This window comes from Bos grunniens, chromosome 8 (genome assembly GCF_055505025.1).
Source record: "Bos grunniens cultivar Pamir isolate PY7600 chromosome 8, Bosgru_T2T1.0, whole genome shotgun sequence".
Classification (NCBI taxonomy): domain Eukaryota; kingdom Metazoa; phylum Chordata; class Mammalia; order Artiodactyla; family Bovidae; genus Bos; species Bos grunniens.
Window position 1 is genome coordinate 57958162 of NC_141172.1, and position 16784 is coordinate 57974945.

A 16784-nucleotide genomic window follows, 5' to 3' on the forward strand; every position below is an offset into this window, starting at 1 on the left:
CTTCCCAACACAGTGACCAACTGGAGGCTATTTCCCACGTGTAGGTGGCCCAGATAAGCCTCCCAGAGTTCTTTACCCCCACTGGAGACTCAGTTTACCCTTCTGAGCGTATTATCGCCCCATCTGTCACCATAGCGACCAGGCGACTGGCGCTGCCTCAGAGCCAAGGTTGCCATGGTGACATTCTCTGGTAGTCCTGCTGTGTTGTACCCAGCCCTCCCACTGGGGACTGACCCCATTCCAGTTGCCATGGTGATTGGGCCTAACAGTGATTGGACTGAGATTTCTCTCCCATCTTTTCCCAAGGCACCATAGCTTTTCTACCTCTACCCCGTCAGGGTCTATTAGGCCAGGTTCCTTTACACACCATGGTGCAGCACACAGCCCCAAAATTCAGCATTCACCCTGCACACATTTCTGATGCTCTGGCACACAGGACTTGCATAGTCATCCTCATTTTACATATCAGAGTGCTGAAACTCAGAGGAGCTAAAATCATCAATAGAACCTGTATAAGAATCCAGATCTACATTCGAAGTTCAGCTTTCATGGCAGAACCTTCCCCATCACGCCACCCCATTATATGAAAAGAGCTAGACCAGACCCTAAGAATCATGGGGGTCTCCCCTAAACCTCCTGGCCTCACACCTTTTCCCTGGGAAAGGGCAGAGTCCCAGCTCCAGTTAGGTCCTCCCATCCCCATTCCCATGCTGTCCCCAACAGAATAAGTAAGGCTTAGTTCAAGTTTCCAAACAAGAGTTTATTCTTTCTTTTTTTTTTCTTAAAAAAAAAAAAAAAAAGTACCAGGTGCGATTTTTTTCCTGGGTTGTTTTTTTTTTCAAGTTTCAGCAAATGTTTGTTCCCCTCAGCCCAGCCCCAGGCATCAGAGCTAAGGCTGGGTCAGAGTCTAGACTGGGGAATAGGGTAGTTGGTAACTACATGACTGAGTTTGAGGGGTGCCCCTCACCCCAACTGAGGTAGGTGGGTCAGAATCTGGCCAGGAAGGAGGAGGCACCCTAGTCCTTGGCCCTGACTCTGTACCCTGAACACCTTCCTCAGTCAGGACCCCAAAGCAAAGAGACACAGGCAGAAGAAGGAGAGGGACAACCGGAGTCTGGAGTCCTAGATGTGTGCACAACTGCATGCACACGCTCTCTCTCACATACATACCACACACACAACACACACACACACAAACATACACACACACAAGTTGGCTTTCAGGAGGGGTGAGGTCAGGGAAGTGAAAGGCATTGGGATGGACAGGGGAAGCTGAGCCTTTGGCTGGTGACTCAGTTCTTCTGGGATAACTTCTCTGCTCTCAGCTGAGGGAGAATACTTCTCCCACAGCCCCCACATCAGCCTCTTCAACTCCTGAGGTTGGAGCAATATCTGAGAGTGGGAAAGGAGGGGGGGCAATGCCAATTATCAGGTTTGGGAGGTTACCAAGGCAATCCAATTTGAATAAATTATAAATTAAAAATAAATAAAATAATAAATGGCCCCTGCCCAGGACAGGGAGGCAATGCTGGCATGACTTGCCTGGGAACTTAGGACAACCTTGGGGTAGCTCCAGTTCCTCCCCACCGTCGCAGCCAGCCTGGGAAATCCCAAGGGAGGGGCCGACACGTGGAGGACCCAGAACAGGGCAGAGTGTGGTAAGGTCAGAAGCTTTAAACACCCAAACGGTCAATTTGGGCATGAGCATGTCGAGGGCTTTAATTCAAGCCTGAAGGTCTCTCGCCACCTCTCCAGGTATTCACTCTGTCCAAGATGGAGCAGGATGGGCAGGTCCTTGGCCCAGAGGGGTTCAGGGCATTGACAGTCAGGGCAAAGGTGAGTAACGTGGATTGTGAGGGGCCTCGGTCACAGCCTGCAGTTCGTAGGGGAGCCCTGTGTCCAGTTCCAGGCTCCGGCGGGAAAAAAGCAGGCGGATGTCACCATGCAGGCTTAAGCGGCCTGAGCGGGAGCTCCGGAACCTGGGGGAGGACAGGGTGATCAAAGTAAGACTCCAGACTGATAAGAAGCGAGGGGAGATCCTATTCAGGAAGGACATACCTGGGTTGTGGAAAAGATACCTAGGCCTCCTGCCCAGTGGCCCCGGGGCCCTGTCCTCACCTGAGGTGCAATAAGTAGCAGAGGAGGCGGCGGGTGGGGCCAGCATTCCCCTCCTCACCCACAGGCACCAAAAAGAGGCGGTGGCGCAGGAAGGTCATATGGGCAGCAGGCATGTCCGAAAAGTCAAAGGTCACGAGGAACATCTTCACCACAGTCTGGTTGGGGTTAAATAAGGTCTGGGGACAGCACAGGCAAGGTTGGTAGGGTCGAGGGGATGATTTCCACTCCCCACTCCCAGTCCCCCTCGGGGAAAACTCACCACTTGGATGGTGCCCACCTTGGGCACGCTGTAACCCTTCCTCCCCAGGGGACTCAGGTCCACGACGCCCTGGGAAGGCCAAGGAGTTATCAGTCAAGTAGGGTGTGGGAGATCCCAGACCACTCATCCATCTCCACCATCTCTCATCCTGGGACTTGGCCCCTGCCCCATACAAGAGTTCTCTCCCACTAGGCCCTGACTCTTAGGTAAGAACATCTCAAGAATCCCTCCAGAGCAGTTCAACTACTGCTCTCCACCTGAGTGCCTTTTCCCAATAAAGTCTTTTGCATTGTTAATTGAAAAAAAAAAAAGAATACTTCCTGCTTCTAACCCCTCATGCCCTTTGGGTTGAGGTCAGGTCATACCAGGAAGGGAGCCGGGGCATTTTGCTCAGAAACATCAAAGAAGGTGACAGTGACGGGCAGCGTGACATGCTGAGGGCAGTAGGATCCACTAGCTCCAATCTCTGCTGTGAAGCCCTCAATGCGGCCGGACGGTGCGAAGCGTCCTCGCAGCAATGATTCCTGGGGTTAGGGTAGGGAAACATGTGAGAAAGATGCTATCTGTTTTCCTTATCTATCCAAGCCACATGCTACCATCCCTTCCTGCAAGACCCACCAATCAAGGAATCCAAAGGGAACTACCTCAAAGTTGCCCAACAGGGTACGGCTGACAGCAGGGGTAGGAACAGGGGAGGCACTGGGAGGGCTCAGCAGGCCTGGTCCCTTCCGGAGGCTTCGAAGGGAGCTCCTGGTAGGGGAGAGGACACACGAGTGGGCTGGTTGACTTGAGATGTTCTGGGATGTTTGCTATTGTCCTTTGGCCCCACCTAAGGCCCCTTCCCTGAGGTCCCCTTGCCTGGGGTTGGAACAGACTTCTGCCCCATTTTCAGGGAGAAGCAGGGCACTTACAGCTTCAGGCGACGGGCACCTTTCAGCCTCCGCCCCATGGGATTACAGTCTGTTGGGTCCTGTGGAGAGGAAAGATTAGGTAAGGACACTAGATAGAAGCCAGGCTCATCACAAGCTCTCATAGGAACATACCTCAAGCCATCACCTTTCCCCACACAGATATCCACGTAAGAGCAGACTACTTCCTCTCCTGGCTTACCAGCACAGGCTCCTTCGGCCCAGGCAGCAGGTGGCTCCAGAAGGGTGTGGCTTTGGCATCAGAACTGTTGGCAGCAGGAGGGTGGCCCAGGGTTCCCCGGCGCCTCCGAGGGGCTGGCCCCTCATCCTCAGAGCTGACATCCAGGGCTTCTCCAGCAGGAAGCAGCCTTCGCTTGGTGGGGCAGGGGCCTGGAGGTCCGGGGCCAGGGGGTGTGTGCTCGGGGCTGCACCCATTGGCAGTGCCAGGGGACTCCCTAGGCCAGGGGCTGCCCCCATTGCCCACCCCAGACACTAGGCTCTTACCCCCTATTTGTGCAAGACTGTGCAAATCAGTGTCAAGTGTGTGCAGCTGGCCTGGAGGGGCTGGCCCCAGGGACGACCCCAGGGACCCCTGTCCCCTTGGATCTGGGGAAGCCCAGTCTCTGGTGTGCAAAGTACTGCAGGAAGCATTTGATGGGGGCAAGGGGGAACTTCGGGCCCCCGAAGTCCAAGGTGAGGTGGAGCTACCTCCTTGTTCCACAACACAGAGGCCGTGATGGCAGAAATGTTGGCTGGCCACGCCCAGTTTCAGCCCCAGTCCCTCTGGGCCCAAGAGCCCCACAGTAGGTGGCTCTTCAGGGGACAGTCCCTCTCTGGCCCCTAGTCCGGGGCCTCTCTTCAGCTCCCTGGGACCCTCGGTAGGTGGGGCTGGCCGTTTCAGGGCCCTAGGAGGCTCAGAGGCACCAGCTGGAGGGGAAAAGATGGATACCTGGTAGACCCCGGGGGATGTCGCCCCCCCCGCTGGGCTGTAGCCCATGAGCAGGCCACCCTGGAGGGCCCCCTGCCTGACTGCAGGCTGCGAAGGGCCAGCCTCTGGCTCTGAGGATGGAGACGTCTCCGCCTGCACGTGGCGCATGAAGCCCCGCCTTCGGTCAGGGGGGACCCCCCCCACAGCCTTTATGCTGGGCTTGGGCTGGGGGGCCTGGGGACATCTGTGCAAGAGAAGAGAAGAAAAGATGGTAAGAGGAATCCATGAATCGTCTCCCTCCCAGATGAAATTCAGATCCTCCCCTGGACTGGAGAGGTGACCTTGTGAGGTTCCAGGGGGGTGAAGATAACCAAATGCCCCAGATGGATTGATGGAATACAGAGGACACGCTCAAAGCTGCTGAACAGGTGACCCATTTCGCTCAGGTTTCTAACTGAATCTGCTCCCCCTCCCTCTCTCTGGCACTCACCCCGATGAAGAGGCCTTAAGCCTAGCTGTGTGTTCTCTCTTCCTGGCTGATGTCTTGCTCTCCTAGCTTGCAGTCTGGTCCATGCCTGCTGCACTGGCAAGGTGACTGCCACCATTCCGTGCAGCTCCTAGGCTCAGCTGGACCCTGAGGAAAGAAAAATGGGATAAGCCTGGCATAAGCCAGGATCTCTGGAGCCAGTGGGAGGGCTGCGCTCACAGAGTATACCCCAGGACATCCTCCTCCAGTTTATAGAGGACATACTCCTTCACAGTACCCCTGCAGAGACGGAAGCAGTAGTCTTGGGATCCAGGGCCCAGAGGGCAGAACTGGGTTGTACAAAGAGTCACAGAGTGGCAGGTCTTAGCTCATTGTAATAGGATGTGACAAGTAAGTTGAGGGAGGAAAACTACTTGTCAGGGCCACCAGCTGGGGGACTCCTGCCCTAAATGAGATGGGGGATGAGAAACCCCAAGATCCAAAAGACCATGACAACTGAAAGGTGGCCAAGGCAAGAATTCAACTCTCCTAGTCAAGGCCACTGAGTTACCCAACTCCTTCCCATCTACCTATCTCTAAAGGAACAAATGCCACTCCATAATTCTCAGGGCAGAGGTCTTACAAAAATATCCCCCCCAATCAGGGCTCCTTGGAAGTACAAACCTCAGGCTAGCTCAAAGTGGGTCTTTCAGAGTTAAACTCCCAATTGTCCCCAGCAGTCTGTCCCTTTAACAGGAAGCAACAAATCTAACCAAAAACAAGTCTAGAGGGGGCAGGGTGTGGAGGAAGCAGTGCTAGAAGACACTCTCCAGGGCCTGCCCCTCCCCCAGGCTCTGCAAACTAGAGATAAGGCAGTGACAGCCAGACAGCTGGAGTGCCTCGCTACTCCTCCCCAACACATCCAACACCCCAAAACTCAAACCACTGCTTTTCTGCCTGGGTACAAGATGGTCTTCACTAACTCGTCCACCCTCAGGAGCCCATATTGGGTGAGGGGATGTCAAATCAAAGGCTCTCTTCCTTCACGGGAGAAAACACTGCACGCAGGATCAAACTTATGCTTTGGTCAGTCGCCTTTGCTGCCTGCTATCCACAAAACACTTTCCTTTTCAGGGGGGAATGTCCCCCTATGCCTATCCAAGTCTTACCCTTCCTCCTTGGCTAGGCCAAATGCCATCCTCTCCATAAAACTTCCTCTGGCTGTCCTGGACCATAAATATTTGTCTCTTCTGAGACTTCACTTACGGCAGTGTCACTGTCTCCTGTAATCCTGCGACAGTTTTGCTTGCTCTTGTAGGTAAGACTGACTATGGGATTCTTGAAGATAGGTTTTACTTGAATCCTCTGCCTGACTCCAGGCACGGGGTAGGCACATAGCAGGGCTCAGAAAAGTAGAATACAAGCCCCAGAGATCTGGGCAGCGGAGAGTGCAGAGAAGAACTCCCAACATGAGAGAAGCAGGGAGATTAATTGTATGAGGAGAATCAGTGACAACAGAAACGGGGGCGGGAGGCAGGGAAAAAGGGAAGCTTTGCATCTAGGGACTGAAAAGCTTTCCCACACCAAGTTCCCATCACTGCACCCTACACTATCCTGTTTCACCAAGTTCTCATTAGAACTAGAAGCCCTAAGAAAATTCTGGTTCCCTGTGGTGGGTGGGGTGTCTGGAAAGGGCAGGATGCCAATGGCAGCATTGTCAGAGGGTACAACCTGTACTCAACTCTTCTCTCCTTGCCTCTACCCACCCTGTACAGATTCAGGAAGGGCCTTTTCCTTAGCACTCCCACCCCTAGGTCATCCCAGTTGACCTCTTCAGCCCTTGCCCTGGGGAAGCATCATGATGACAAGATGCCCTACTTGACCCCAGCATGACAGGCATCTGCTCATTACCCCAGAGCCCTCTCAGTTCCTGCCCTGTCAATGAAAAGCTCTAAGACTCACTTCTCTGCCACCCAGCCAGTCTGGCTCTAGTCCATGGCTTCAAGCTGACTCATGGGGCAGGACATGGGGAGGGGGAGGGGCAGGATAGGCCAAATCTCACTCTGGGAAGGGGTGGGCAGCAGCTGGCATCAAACAGCTGTGCCAAGCTGTGGCTGGCAAGGACTACAGCTCCCAACATGCCAAGGGAGCAAGGCCAGAAAAAACAACAAGTCCCATAATACCATGGGGTCCGTACCTTCAGACACCTGCTAGGCCTGAGAGATGGGATAGGTGGATGTTGAGCTCCCAGACTTACCTTCCCTTTCCCTTCAGTATTAAAGATATCCATTTCTACCCTGATCAAGGAAGGTGGCAAGAAGAATTCTTCATGTGCTTTCCACATTCACCCAGTGCAGAAAGAACTGCTACCAGCTGCTCTACATTTTGTCCCCCAGGCGTCTGCACAAACTAGGGAGGCCATTCCCAAGGACCACTACTGTGGGTAGGTAGGTTACCCTGTGCTATTTCACCAAACACCTTGCCTCTGGCCTAGAGCCCTCCACCCTTCCTGGAGAGGAAGCAAATCTTAGCACCTCCTCCAAAATGAGCCCAGGAGACTCACCCCAGCACCCGGGCTCTAGGACTCCTTGTTCTGACCGATCCCCCACCTCCTATTTAGCCTCCCAGGTCCTGCCTCACCTTTCTCCTCCTCACAACCTGGGACAGGCCCCATTCCCTACTGGAGCTTCGGAGATTTGCTATTTCCCCCTACCACAAACTCACCCCGTTCCCAAATTGGCTCCGCCGCGGCGCCGCTGCTCCAGGCCCTTCCGTCCAGTCCCGGTCCCTCCCCTCGAATGCCCGGTCCTCCCCGCCTCGGGCCCCCAACCCAGACAAAGGGTGGCTCAGGCTGAGTCCCGCTCTGCTAGGTTCTTCTCTGTCAGTTTCGTGTGCAACACTAGCGGGCCCTGGCGCCCGCAGCCCCCAAGCCGCTGCCGCGCCCCTCCCCGCGACTGTCCCTCCCCGTGGCCGCCCCGGCTCCGCGAAGCCGACTCCGCTGCCCCTCTGACTCACAGGCCATTTCCTACCAGCTGATGGGGCAGCCCGCCCCGCCCAGCTCCCCTCGCACCCCCGCTGCCGCCTTAGAGGCCGCCACGCCCCCCTCAAGCTACGCCCCCATCGCAGCGACCATACTCATTGGCCTAAAGGAGGCCAGCCTCCACACGACCTCACGTGTGAGGCACGCCCCCTTCAAAAGATGCCTGTCCATTGGCCCATAAGGGGGCAGGCCTACCTAGGGTTGCCCCGCCCATTTTAACCCCACAACTGCCTCTCAGCCTCTCTCAGCCCTGCCTTTTAACCCTTTCAAAGACGTCGGCCTCCCACTTCTCACCGCGCCCTTCCTCTTCAGAGGAAGGTTAATAGGACGGCCTAGGGCGTTCATAGACAAAGTTCGACAATCCCCAAAGTCAGCTTGCTCTTCCAACACTAGATTCCAAATATACCCACTCCCATCATCTCTCTGTGCCTTGCAAACCAGAGACCACAGGGCTGTTGAAGCTCAGGAAGCTTCCTTCGTGCCAGGATAAAAGGGTCTTGAAGTGGGATCTCATCTCCTTCCATTGAGAAATGGCATTCTTCCTTCTTTTTCTCTATATTGATGTTGTTTTGCCTTCATTAGAGGGCTTCAAGGGCTCCTGAGATAGGGATACATTTTAATTCAGGAACCTAGACATCATTATGTCTTTAAACTTTCATTTTGAGATCAAACTGCTTCAGTCTTTCTGCCAGTACTCTTTCTATTCATAAGCCCTTGTTCAAGGAGGCAGAGCTTCCAGGAAAGTGGGATCAGAAGGCTTCTGCCCAGAGTAGGGGGAAATATGCCCAACTCTTGTGACAGAGCTCACCCCCATGACTCACAACTCCCTCGAAACTCCCCACCCTCCTCCTGAGTCACTGGGCCCCAAGCCCAGCTTAGACCCAACCAAATTAAGTGGCAGCAGAACCAGCATTCCTAATTCTTATTCTCTTATTACTGTAGCTCGCTAGGCTCCTCTGTCCATTGGATTCTCCAGGCAAGAATACTGGCGTGGATTGCCATGCTCTCCTCCAGGGTATCTTCCTGACCCAGGGATCGAACCTGCATCTCTTACGTCTTTCCTGCATCAGCAGGCAGGTTCTTTACCACTAGCGCCACCTGGCAAGCCCTATTCTTTAAATGACCAGGATGGAAACCTTTGCAAGGATTAGACATTAAGACACTTTTTAGAGGGACTGATCTATGGGCAAGCTAAGAAAAGAAACAGTCTTGTCTACTTTTCCCTCTGCACTTGTGAAGTCAGACAATTTGGAACTTAAGAGGTTGCTAAGACTGGGGTCTTCCATAGAAAAAAGAGGCAAACACCAGAGCCAAAAAAGGGAAGACCCAAACTGAGGCCCTGGAGAACTGGCATCAGGCAGGGCATGCTCCCTGGCCGTACCTTTGGAAGAGCGAAGTGAATTCTTTTGTAGTTCAGAAGGCACCAAAGCCCCAAGGTCCTTGTTTCTACCTTGCCTGTAGTGCAGGCCCTAAGGGCCCTGAAGTTGTCACTGGACAGTAGAATGAGGCTCTCCTCCCCTACTTCCTCCCTGTGCCCTAGACTTAGGAAGGACAAACCTGTAACAATTCCTCTAGCTTCCTTTCTCTTCACCTCAGACCAGGGGGGAAACCATGAAAAAGAAGTTGCCATGGACTGACTTCCTTGCTGGTTCCCTAATGCTAAGGAACAGGATTTAGGGAATTTTCAACACCCTGAACAAAGCTGCAGAGTACCAATCTAAGAGCCTACCTTAGTAAAAGCTTACTGGGAAGACAGGTAGACATACAACACTGTAGGAAAGAAATAATCCCTTGGTGACCCCACCTTGTTCTAACTAACTGCCAAGACCATAGGCCCAGACCTTAGTCATCTGCAAAAGCCTAGGGGCAGTAGTTCAGGGGGAAGGATCAAAGACATTTTAGGCCTCAGTGTGCTCTGGGAGAGCAAGCAGCGTTGTACAATCAAGAGGCTTTACCTAGCTGCCCTAAATTCTTACTCTGCTTTATTATTTTCATAGCAGTTATCACCAGCTGGCACTTCTCTCCAGCTCTTTCCCCCTCCCTCTCTTTTCTCTCCCCCTGCAGCCACACACACATTTCTTTCTCCCTGGGTTAGAATACAAGCTCCATGAGAGCTGCAACTCTGTTGTATTCATGCTAGTCCTCCCAGAATCAGTATCAGTGCCTGGCACATAATAGGTGCTCAATAAATGTTGGCTCAAAGAAACATTGACCCCTGGGCTGAGTGAAGAGTATTCAGAAGCTGCTACTGCTGCTAAGTCGCTTCAGTCGTGTCCAACTCTGTGCGACCCCATAGAGGGCAGCCCACCAGGCTCCGCCGTCCCTGGGATTCTCCAGGCAAGAACACTGGAGTGGGTTGCCATTTTCTTCTCCAATGCATGGAAGTGAAAAGTGAAAGTGAAGTCGCTCAGTCGTGTCTGACTCTTAGCGACCCCATGGACTGCAGCCTACCAGGCTCCTCCGTCCATGGGATTTTCCAGGCAACAGTACTGGAGTGGGGTGCCATCAGAAGACCTGGGTCCTAATGCCTGGTCTTTCACTATGAGACCTGGAGAAAATATCAGTCTCTTCTTTCTTAATTTCCAAATCTGTAAAATGAGTTTGTATAAACAATTACCACTGAGGCCTCTAGAACTCTGACCTTATACTGCTATCATCCTAATGGCTATTGTTCACTCTTAACCATTTTCTGAAGATGGGTCCAAGCATCTGGATGCTCTGCTGCTTGTATGGAAGCAGAAAGTCTATATACTCCAGCCCCTGCATAGCAAACCAATGCCCTTTCTCTTCAAGCCCCACCCACTCAAACAAATGCCTCAATCTTGAGGAAACTGGAGTGAGTCCACCCTAAGCCCGCCTCTCTGAGAGACAATCTGGGAAGCTGTGTTGCCATAGCAATCAGCTCCTCCTCAAAAGGCTTCAGCCTGCCCTTCTTTACCCCACCCTACCCCTCGGCTTTGTCTGGCTTAGGCACCCCCTCCCTCCCCAGCCAGTCTCTCAGCCAGAGGAGACTGGCTTGGGGCCCCTTTCAGCAACACTGTCACTCTCATTCAGCCACTGTGTGGAAAGCAGGCTTTCTCACCCTCTTGCAGCCTGCCCAGGGGCAAAAAGAACTCTGGCACTACATCAAGTCGCCTCAGGGAATCAGACACTAGGCCCTAGTCTGGTTCAGATAGTCAGATTCCAAGCCAGGAGGGTGGGGAGCCATTCCCTGTCCCTCCCCCAGTGGAGACTGGAACCTCCCTTCCCAGTTCAGCCAACAATACTGGCTCACCTCTCAAAGCATGCTTCGCAGACCCTCAGCATTTCTCACCATTTCCCTCTCCCACAGAAGCCCAGAATTTTTGAGGGAATTAGGGTTCCCTACCCAGGAAAAGGAAAAGTGTGCAGAAATCAGTTTGTGGCAAGTGGTAAAAATGTATCTACCACTCACTTGGGGAGCTGCAGGGAGAGACCTTGGTAGTAGTGAGGGTGAGGTCTGGGCCTTGCTGCTGGTTACCTAGGTCTCTGGCCAATGAGTACAAAGTCTGGGGCAGGGCACAGCTCCTAGACAGGCAAGGACCAGGCCAGGCCCCAGGCGAGGAAGGAAGTGGGAAATGAGCACACCCAGAGCTTAAGGGCAGGGCAAAGTGGGGGAGGAGGGGAAAGGCAGGGACTAAGGCAAGCTTCTAAGAGGAACAGGAACTACAGTGAGGGGCTACCCAGAGCCTAAGGGGGGAAGGGTCTCCAGGGACACCAGCTAAGGGAAAAATATCCCAGTCTCATCCAGACAGATACAGTCACACAAGCTCTAGTAGCAAGTGGGGCCTGCATACTCTCTGAGTGCTCAGGCCTGAAGATGGAGTTAGGAGCTGAGGAGCCAGGAACACTGCAGACTGGCTTCTTCACCCCAGTAATCCCATCACCCTCATCCCTGAGACACAGTACAAAAACCTTTTCCTGGAATCTCTACAAAGCCTCCAGACTTTGTCAAGGCACTAAGGGTTCTTCCCTCCTCAGCTGGGGCCTGCAACCCCTTCCCCTCACATAGTGCCCACAGCCCCCATACCTTCTTCCTCCACACAGTCCCTCCCACACTCTGGACCACTAGCCCGTCTCCATCACACAACGCCCCCTCCACTTTCCCCTAAAGCGCTTTCATATCCCCTCCCCCTCAAGTATCATCTCCAACCCTTCACTTCACCTCACCCCTTCACATTGTACTTCCCAGCCTCACAAAGCACTCCCGCCCTTCCCCCACAAGGGGTACCGGAGAATGCACCTCTTAGCCCAAACATTGAGCCCCTCCCTCCTCCCCCAGCTGTTTTACTCCATCCCCACCCCAGCATTTCTCCAGATCTTTTCCTTCCCTGACGTGATCCTCCCGCCTCATGTTTACCCAAGCGCACCCCCGTACTAGTCCATTCTTCCACGCTCACCCGCCCCACACCTGTAGTTCCGTGAGTCCCGTTGCAACTGGGGAGGTAGTGGATTGGAGCAGTTACATAGCTGCCCTAGCTGCAGCCTCGGCCTGCAAACCTCGCCCCTTTGCTCCGAGCCCCGCCCCCGCAACGACACGACCCACCCTCTCCGTTGTCCCACCTCCCACCTTCCCCTGGCTCGTCCCCTTTCCTAGTTTCTTTAATTCCTGGGGCTCCTCCCCTGTAATTCAGGTCCTGCCCCTTTCTGGCTCCGCCCCTTCTCGTCTTCTTGGCGTCTCCACATTGAACCTCTGCTGGTCTTTCGTCCCACCCCGGTCCCCGCTCCACCCTTGATCCCCGCCCCCTTCTGGTCTTTGCCTTTCACTAGGATCCGCCCCCTCGGATTCCAGGCTGGCAGAACCGGTGCCAGGCTCGCTTCCACTGCTAGCCCCCTCCCATCTCGGAGCCTCTCCTCCCCCCACCCCTTCTCTGGCTGGCCTCACCCCGGCGCTGGCGCTGCAGCCCGGAACCGCTGGTTTTGATTGGCGGCGGTGGCCCCAGTGGATGGCGGAGGAGTCAAAGTGATGGCTGCAGGTCGCCTGAGGGCCCATCCCGGACACGTGCGGCTTCTGTGATGACAGGTCTAAAGGGGCGGGGCCTCATCCCGCAGTGTGCAGCCTGGGCTGACCAGATCCGGCCGGAGATGGGGAGCCAGAACCTGCGCCAAAGCGCTAGCTTGTGGGCGCTCGAACCTGGTTGGAGCACTCCCAGGCTTTCGAGCTGGTGTGAGCTGCCTGCGGAACTTGAGCCTCTTAGTGAAGGCGTCTGGGTTAGCGCGCGTATTTGCCCTAATAGGGGAGGTCTGTAGGGTTTGCAAAGTAGTGCAAAGAACTTCAGAATTCTGTGAAAATGCGGGAATCTGGTTGGCGGGGGTCTCAAGTCTGTGAGGAGGAGCAGTTTCTGTAGCCTACGGTGTGCAGGAGACAGGCAGTAAGAGTTAGGTCTGTAGCTGTGGAGGTAGGTCAGCGAGAAGTTTGTGAATTTTATGAGCCAAAGTAGAGCCTTTGCTTTGTATAAGTGTCGACCGAACTATGTGACTGTTGTACACGTTCTGTAATTTCATTAGCGCCTGAGTCTTCAACTTTCCGGGAGCCCCACGAGTTCCCAAGATATGTCCAGGGGAGGGCGATGCTTACGAGCTACCGGTAGATGGCAGCCCAGGTCCCTTGCAGAGCTGAGTGGCTCTGAGCCCAGAGCCTAGTAAGCTTCTCGATGGAGCCGGAGGTATTGATGGCTGTGTGATGGACTGGACCTGGTAAAGTTATCTCGAAGTCTCAGATTCTTTAGATCTCTGTGACTTCTTTCTGTGAGTAGTTAACAAGCGGCTTTACTAAACACCAATGGTGCGCTAGGCAAAATGAAAAAAGAAAAAGAAAAAAATGTTCTGCTCTTACCGAACTACTCAGATTGTCTAATACTTCTATAATGCTCAGTTCAGTCTCTCAGTCGTGTCCAACTCTTTGCGACCGCATGAATCGCAGCACGCCAGGCCTCCCTGTCCATCACCAACTCCTGGAGTTCACCCAAACTCATGTGCATGAGTCGATGATGCCATCCAGCCATCTCATCCTCTGTCGTCCCCTTATAGAGGGTAAAATTGGAAGGGTTTGTGTAGTGGAAAAAGCTCAAATTTGAAGTCATTTGGTTTGGTAAGGACTCTAGACTAGCTGTATTGGGCAAATTACTTGATTACTAGCTAAATTTGGGTAAATTACTAGATTTAAAAAAACTTTTAAAAAAGATTTTTATTATCAGGATCATTTTAAAAGTCTTTATTGAATTTGTTATAATATTGTTTTTGTTTTATGTTTTTGATGTTTTGGTGGGAGGCATTGGAATCTTAGCTCCCCACCAGGGATCCAACCCACACCCCTTGCATTCAAAGGCTAACAGCAACCACTGGACCACCAGGAAAATCCCTAAAAATAAACTTTTAATTTTAGAATAATTTTAGATTTACAGAAAGTTTGTGAAGATAGTATAGAAAGTTTCTGTGTACCCCACACTCAATTCTCCACTTTGTTCTCCACAATTGTTTAATAACATCTTACATTAGTATGGTACGTATGCTATAATTAATTAACCAATATTGATATATTATATATATCAATACATGTAAATAAGTATTTAAGATACATCCTAAAGGAGATCAGTCCTGTGTATTCATTGGAAGGACTGATGTTGAAGCTGAAACTCCAATACTTTGGGCACCTGATGTGAAGAGCTGACTCATTTGAAAAGACCCTGATGCTGGGAAAGATTGAGGGCAGGAGGAGAAGGGGACGACAGAGGATGAGGTGGTTGGATGACATCACCGACTCAATGGACATGCTGCTGCTACTGCTGCTGCTAAGTCACTTCAGTCGTGTCCGACTCTGTGTGACCCCATAGACGGCAGCCCAGCAGGCTCCCCCGTCCCTGGGATTCTCCAGGCAAGAACACTAGAGTGGGTTGCCATTTCCTTCTCCAATGCATGAAAGTGAAAAGTGAAAGTGAAGTCGCTCAGTTGTGTCCGACTCCCAGCGACCCCATGGACTGCAGCCCACCAGGCCCCTCCATCCATGGGATCTTCCAGGCAAGAGCACTGGAGTGGGTTGCCATTGCCTTCTCCGCAGTGGACATGAGTTTGGGTAAACTCCGGGAGTTGGTGATGGACAGGGATGCCTGGCATGCTGCAGTCCATGGGGTTACAAAGAGTCTGACACAACTGAGTGACTGAACTGAACTGATACACTATCATTAAAGTCCATACTTTATTCTGATTCCCTTAGTTTCTACCTAATGTCCCATCCAGGATAACACATTAGGTTTAGTTTTCATGTCTCCTTAAACTCCTCTTGGCGTTGATATTTTCTCAGACTTCCTCGTTCTTGATGATCTGAACAATTTTATAGACAATTTTATTGATCAGATATTTCAGATGTTTTGTAGAATGTCTTTCATCTGCAATTTGTTTGATGTTTTTCTGATGAGGAATCTCTTGCAAATCCATTTTCCCATTCTGTAGCTTGCCTGTTTATTCTCTTAGTGGAGTCTTTCAATGTGCAGAGGTTCTTTAACCTGTCCAGTTTACATCTTTTTGTTTATATTCAATGGTTTTTATGCTCTATTTAAAAAGTCTTTGTCTACTTGGAAATGAATATATTATCTTAGGTTATTGTCTAGAAACTTTATTATTTTACCTCTTATTTAATCATCTGGAATAGATTTTGTGTGTAGTGTGAAGCAGATGTCAAGATTCATTTTTCCCTCAGTTATTCAGTTGAACCAGAAACTTTTACAAAAACTATTATAGTACAATTTCCAAAAAGTTAAGAGCAAGATTCTTACAAGAAGATAGAATGAACATATGTCAAAGATAAGCAGGTAAAGCATGTGTAATGAGCAATTGAGGAAATTAGGGGTTATATCAGTCAGAGTTCTGGGTGTGTGTATATGTAGAGATACAAATGGAGAGGTTTTATTATAAGGAGTTGGCTCACAGTACTGCGGAGGCTGACAAGTCCCAAGGTGTCAAGCTAGAGACCTAGGATAGCTGATGGTGTAGTTCCAGTTCCAGTCCAAAGGCCTGAGAACCAAGAAAGCTGCCAATATAGTTACAGTCTGAAAGCTGGCAGCCTGAAGACCCAGGCAAAACTGATTTTTCAGTTTGAGTCCACTGGTAGGAAAAAAGACTAATGTCTCAGCTCAAAGGAAATCAGTCAGAGAGAAATTCTCTTCTTCAGTCCTTTTGTCTATTCAGGTCTTCCACTGATTAGGTGAGGACCCTCCCCTGCCCCACCACAGTAGGGAGAGCAATCTGCTTTACTCAGTTAAAGTGGAAGTTGCTTAGTCCTGTCTGACTCTTTGGGACCCCATGGACTATACAGTCCATGGAATTCTCCAGGCCAAAATACTGGAGTGGGTAGTCTTTTCCCTTCTCCAGGGGACTTCCCAACCCAGGTATCCAACCCAGGTTTCCGGCATTGCAGGCAGATTCTTTACCAGCTGAGCCACAAGGGAAGCCCTTCCTGAGTAAAGGAAGCTTTACTCAGTGTACCTATTCATATGTTAATTTCATTCAGAACCATCCTTATAGACATATCCAGAATAATGTTTGACCAAATATTTGGTACCCTGTGGCCCAGTTAAGCTGACACATAAAATTAATCATCCTGGGTATTCACAGGCATTTGAAAAAAGAATGCTAAAATGAGATTTTAGGTTAGATATAAAAGTAGTTAATGTCTACAGAATAGTAACACCATAACGTTTTCTAATAATCAAATCCTTTGCATCATCACCAGACAAAAATCTATTCCTTAACATACGACTTCACAGAGTTAGCCTTTATTTTTGTTTGTTTGTTTATTTATTTGGGGGGTGATTTCTTTTTTAAAAATTTATTATTGGAGCTTTACAATGTTGTGCTTCTGCTGTACAACAAAGTGAATCAGCTGTATCTATACTTATGTCTCCTTCCTTTTGAGCCTCCCTCCCACCCCGCCTCCCCTCCCGCCCCTCTTGGGCATCACAGAGCACCAAACTCAGCTCCCTGTGCTATATAACAGCTTCCCACTAGCTACCTATTTTATACATGGTGGTACACAGAGTTCGGAGAAGGCA

The 16784-nt window shown here is 51.4% G+C and overlaps 2 protein-coding genes across 13 annotated transcripts in view; one reads left to right on the forward strand and one right to left on the reverse strand.

The window, feature by feature from the left end:
• Positions 1–739: 739 nt before the first annotated feature.
• ATOSB (atos homolog B) lies at positions 740–12697 on the reverse strand. 12 transcript variants are annotated; one of them, XR_015169851.1, is made up of 11 exons: positions 12623–12697; positions 4704–4847; positions 4235–4457; positions 3488–3675; positions 3289–3347; positions 3022–3127; positions 2743–2901; positions 2378–2446; positions 2119–2294; positions 1543–1979; positions 740–1392 (listed from the first exon to the last, which is right to left on the reverse strand). XR_015169851.1 is itself a non-coding variant. In XM_086415731.1 (10 exons), exons 5-10 carry the CDS (start codon positions 3324–3326, stop codon positions 1826–1828), a joined length of 702 nt encoding a protein of 233 aa, XP_086271857.1. In that variant the 5' UTR covers positions 3327–3347; positions 3488–3675; positions 4235–4457; positions 4704–4847; positions 12623–12697; the 3' UTR covers positions 740–1825. The 12 variants fall into 12 exon arrangements, 7 of the variants coding, with proteins under 7 accessions (XP_086271857.1, XP_086271856.1, XP_086271855.1 ...); XR_015169850.1 differs by lacking the exon at positions 12623–12697 and adding an exon at positions 12149–12267; XR_015169849.1 differs by lacking the exon at positions 12623–12697 and adding an exon at positions 7404–7869.
• UNC13B (unc-13 homolog B) overlaps positions 12403–16784 on the forward strand; it is a 225191-nt gene continuing 220809 nt past the window's right edge. Inside the window, exon 1 of the mRNA XM_086415676.1 lies at positions 12403–12760. The gene's annotated coding sequence lies outside the window, so the exon portion shown is untranslated. The remainder of the gene's footprint in view (positions 12761–16784) is intronic.